Raw genomic sequence first — 5111 nt, 5'->3', positions numbered from 1 at the left:
AGGGGGGGTGGGTGAAGGGGAAAGTAGGGGCATAAAGTATGTAAACAGGTTAAAAACGAATATTAATAAATGTTTTAAAAAAAAGAGAAAGAAAAAAAAGACAAGATGGCATAGTGGTAAGATACAAAAAAACTACAAACAGATCTAGGAAATGCACCAGACCAAATGAACTAAATCCTGATGGGGAAATCCTGAAGAGGTCACAGAAAGTAATTTGTCCACCCCAATTCAATTCAGAGAGACAAAGAAGAAAGTCTGTGGACAATGAGCAAGAGTCTGGCCTGAATCATGAGCTGTAAAAAGCACTGCAGTGCCCAGGAAGAGGTTGTGCACTAGGGCAGGAGGAGATCTCAGACTCAGGGCATTCAAGATTCACACCAAGGCACTGCAACAGGCACAGATGCCAAATGACAGCTTGTCACTCATACCCAGTTTCAGGTCACAGATGTAATGAGGAATGGAAAGAGGACTTAGAGAAGAGGGGGAATTCCCACATAGGGAGGCTTTAGGTTGTGTATGAAAGAGGAAGTTCAGAAGCAATCAGCAGTGGTGTGGCCTCAGAACCCAATCACAGAGTAGGATCTCACTTCCAGCATCTAGCCCAGACTGCAGAGGAATAATCAAAGCAGGAATTCCATAACAAAAGAAAGCCTTCATTTCGGTCACTAGATGTAGAGACTGAAATGAAGGCTTTCTTTTGTTTAGAGTCTAAACCAACACAGCTTTCTACTTGGCTAATGATTCAGCAACAGTCTACTCTTGCTCTACTCTTGCTCAGACTCAAACCCAGGTCAGGAACTTGTGGAGATCTGACCAGGTAAACAACACTCAGACCTTGCCCTGGCCTACTTCTAATGTCAACTCCAAAGTCATTAAGTAGATGGAAGAATAGGCAAACCAAAAAAGAGCCCTGCCATAATGAGTTATTATGGTGGCAGGGAAGCTCAAGACAGAAAAGCAGAGGAGGAAAATGGCCCCCAAACATCTACGAGCAATGACTCAGAAAAATAATCTGGGTTCAAACTAAACTAGAATTCCTGGGAAAAAAAAGTTTAAAAATTTTTTTATAAATGGAATAAAAGTACATGAAGAAAAATTGTTAAAAAGAAATGAAAGCTATAGAATAAAGAAATGGAAAAGAGGGACAGCTAAATAACTCAATGGAATGAGAGCCAGATCTAGAAATGGGAGGTCTTGGGTTCAAATCTGAACTCAGAAACTTCCTACCTGTATGACCCTGAGCAATCATTTAACCTCCACTGCCTATCCTTTTCTACTCTTCTGCCTAGGAACCAATATACAGTATTGATTCTAAAATGAAAGGATTTAAATTAAATTAAAATAAGGATTTAAAAAAAGAACTGGAGAAGAAATTAACATCCTGGCACTAGAGGTACAAAATCTTGCCCAATCAACAAACTCTTTGAAATGTAAAATGAACCAAATGGAAGTCAATGACTTCATGAGTCAACAAGAAATACTAAAATAACATCAAAAGATTTTTTAAAATAGAAGAAAATGTAAGGGACTTCATAACAAAAATCACTGACTTGGAAGAAGACTGAGGAGAAAACAAATTTTAAATCATTTAAATCTAACACCATGACCAAAAAAAAGATCTTATATATCATATTTTTAAAAATCTTAAAAAAAAAAATTACCCAGACCTCTTAGAACCAGAAGGCAAAACAGAAATAGAATCCATTGTCATCTCCTAAAAGAAACCCCAAAGGGGACAGCTGGGTAGCTCAGTGGATTGAGAGCCAGATCTAGAAATGGGAGGTCTTGGGTTCAAATCTGGCCTCAGACACTGCCCAGCTGTGTGACCCTGGGCAAGTCACTTGGCCCCCATTGCCTAGCCCTTACCGCTCTTCTGCCTTAGAACCAATACACAGTATTGATTCTAAGATGTGATGTAAGGTAAGGTAAGGTAAGGTAAGGTAAGGTAAAATAATCCCCAAATCAAAACTCTTAGGAACATCACTACTAAAATCTAGAACTTCCAGATCAAAGAAAAAATAGTGCAAGCAACCAGAAAAAAAGAAGTGAAGTACCAAAGAGCCACAGAATCACATGCAATTTAGCTGCTACCCACATAAAGGAGAAGAGAACACGGAATATAATATTCCAAAAGGTAAAGAATATATGGACCTATAGCTAAGAATAATTTGCCCAGCAAAACTCAGAAAGAAAATATAGAGAACTTTTAAGCATTCCTTATTAAAAAGGGAAAGGAAGGTTAGGGGAAATTATCTTACTTTAATCAGGATGACTTCTATAAACAAGAGTGAGAGCATGGAGAGGCCTATACTTGAACATCACTCTCATCCAAAATAATGAAGAGAGAATACACACATACACAGATGAACATAGAAAATACGTTTCATTCAATGTAGGAATAGGAAAAAAAGGAAGCTTAGAGCATAGGTTAAGGGAGGCATTAGTTCTAAGTAAAACAAACTTTAAGAATGTACAAAGATATTTATAGCTTTTTTTGAGGTGGCAAAGAATGGGAATTCGAGGAGTTGCCCCTAAGCTGAGAAATGGATAAACAAAATACAGCATATAAATGTAATGGAATACTATTATACTGAACTCTTATCAGCATAATGACCCACAAGGATTCCAAAGGATTACTAATGAAACACATTTTCCCATCTCCTGATAAAGAGGTAAAGTACTCAAAATGCAAAATGAGACAAGTTGCGGGGGGGAGGGGCGGCAGCATGGGCCCCACCCACCCCCATGTGGAAATTTGCTTTGATTGACTATACATACTTGTAATAGGTTTTGTTTTTCTTGTGTCCTCAACTGAGGTTAGGTTGGTTGGGAAAAGAGGATGAGAAGGTGGATCTTGGATAATTAAAACAAATTAAATATTTATTTAAAGCCAAAAGAAAAACAAACAAGCCTGACTCAGACACTTATTAGCTGAATAGTTATACCCAGGCAAATTACTTAACATCTCTGAGCCTATTTTCTCATCTGTAAAATGGAGATGATAAAAGCATTTACTTCACAGGGCTGTCATAAAGATCAAATTAACTAAAATGTAAAACATTACAAAAATGCAATCTATATCATTATTATTATTGTTTGTTTAGAACTATTAGACAAGAGTTCTGGTCAGAAGAAAGGTTAGAAGAATGAGGCACACTAGCCCTCAAATAACTCACAGTTCAGACACAATAGAAAAAGCACTTGATTTCAAATCAGAGGACCTAAGTTCAAATCCCACCTCAGATACTATTTGTTTCACCTTGGGCAAGTCACTTAACCCCTCCCCCCAGTCTCAATTTTCTCACCTATAAATGAGGAGGGTGGACTGGATGTCCTCTAAGATCCCTTCCAGCTTTAAATTTATAATCCTAGTAAAGGAACTTACTAATATGACAAGTATAGGAAATTTCTTTCTACTTCTGATACAGATGAATATTTTTTACTTCTGAATGTAAATATAGACACTTTAAAATTCACCAAATTTTGAACAAAAAAAAAAAATCTGCACCCATTCCACAATCTGACTGCATATCATCCTGATTCCCTTCAATCTTTTTGTCAATTACTGTATTTCAACAAAGGTCTAGTTCTCTTGAGGTTATGTGTTTTTCTTTGTGGTGTTCTCTAAGTGGTGCTCCCAAGCCTGCAAGTAGTGTTCTGGCCACACCATAATAATAGATAATATTTATATTCCTCTTTTAAGATTTGCAAAGTCGCTTTACATACAATACTTCATTTGAGTCTCAAAATATCCGTGGGATCGAAGTTTTTATTCATTGTTTTACAGATAAGGAAACTAAATCCCAGGGAGACAAACTATCTTGTCCAAGAACACAGTTAAGAGGCATTTTGAAACTATGGGAAGAACTGGATTTGGGGTGAGATGACCTGAGTTCAAATGCCAGTTCTTCACTACCACTACTTAACGAAGGGCTTAAGTTCTTTTAACTAGTTTCCCCATCTATAAAACGAGGAAGCTGACACTTAGTAACCTCTAGGGTCTCTTCCGACTATAAATTTATGCAACTAAGAACCTAAGCCAGGATTGAAAACCCAAGTCTTACGGATTGATTCCAAGACTACACAGGCCCTTAGCAAGAACCCTGTCACGCCCTTTCATAGAAGACAGTTCACCAGAGGGCCTCAGACTGGGAGATCCCAAGTGGACTCAAATTCCCCACAGACACAGACTCCTGGAATTTCGGAGAGGGTAGAAGTCGTAGAGGTCACCCAGTCATATATCCAGTCACTTTACAGGGGAGACAACGAACCAGAGAGCGGAAGCAACCTGTCCCAACCACCCACAGAGTGACCGATCTCCGGGATCTGCACCCCCAGCACCTAGAAGGAGGAGGCGGCGAAGGGGCGGCTCCCAGCGCCCGGTGACAAAAGGACGCAGCCCTCGGGGTGGGGTCGTGCCGTTCCGCCCCGCCCCGGGATGACCCCCGGCGGGTTACCTGCAGCACCATGGCTTGGGCCGCCCCTGGGGGAAAGCCCATGCGATCCGCCGAGTGGCGCAGCAAACGGTAGAAGTCAGTCTTGCGGTAAAGGAAACCGAACAACACCCGCAGAAAATCCTGGACGTTGCCCACGTGCTGCAGAATGCCCAACAGCGCCTGGTCGTACAGCTCCGCCGCCCCGGGCTCCATAATGACCGGCCCGGTCGGCCCAGAGGTGGGAGGAACCCTGGCACTAAGGAACAGGGGGGACACCGCGGCCTGCCTCGGCCTCGGTCTCCGCTGCAGCCGCCGCCTCCGCCTGTGTCTCTGACCAGCGGCTTCCGGTGTGTGTATGTGTATGTATGTGTGTGTGTCTGTGTAGATGGGTGAGTGTGTATGTGTATGTGTGTGTGAGTGTGTGTGAGTGTGTGTGTGTGTGTGTTCACCGTCAACGGCTCCACCGCCCGGCCGCCGAGACCGAGGCACTTCCGGCCTGCCCCTCTTGCCTCTGGAGACTACGTCCCCCGTACACAGCCGGGGCTGCTGCCGCTGTCGGGATTTCCGGCGTCAGTGCCCTAGCTAAAAGGGCTCGGTACAAGGCGGAACCAAAAGAGGGCCCAGACAAGAAAGTCGTGGGGGTGGAGGGGGCGCGAGCACGTGACTCCCGACGAC

At 42.4% G+C, this 5111-nt stretch overlaps 1 protein-coding gene across 1 annotated transcript in view; it reads right to left on the bottom strand.

Annotated features, from left to right (window-relative positions):
* Positions 1-4777, bottom strand: part of NUDCD3 (NudC domain containing 3) — a 146283-nt gene extending 141506 nt beyond the window's left edge. Inside the window, exon 1 of the mRNA XM_044659613.1 lies at positions 4458-4777. Coding sequence (XP_044515548.1) covers positions 4458-4649 — 192 coding nt within the window. The 5' untranslated portion in view covers positions 4650-4777. The remainder of the gene's footprint in view (positions 1-4457) is intronic.
* Positions 4778-5111: the final 334 nt, after the last annotated feature.

The sequence above is a fragment of the Gracilinanus agilis genome, chromosome 2, assembly GCF_016433145.1.
Source record: "Gracilinanus agilis isolate LMUSP501 chromosome 2, AgileGrace, whole genome shotgun sequence".
NCBI lineage: Eukaryota > Metazoa > Chordata > Mammalia > Didelphimorphia > Didelphidae > Gracilinanus > Gracilinanus agilis.
This window is presented reverse-complemented; position numbering and strand designations above follow the sequence as displayed.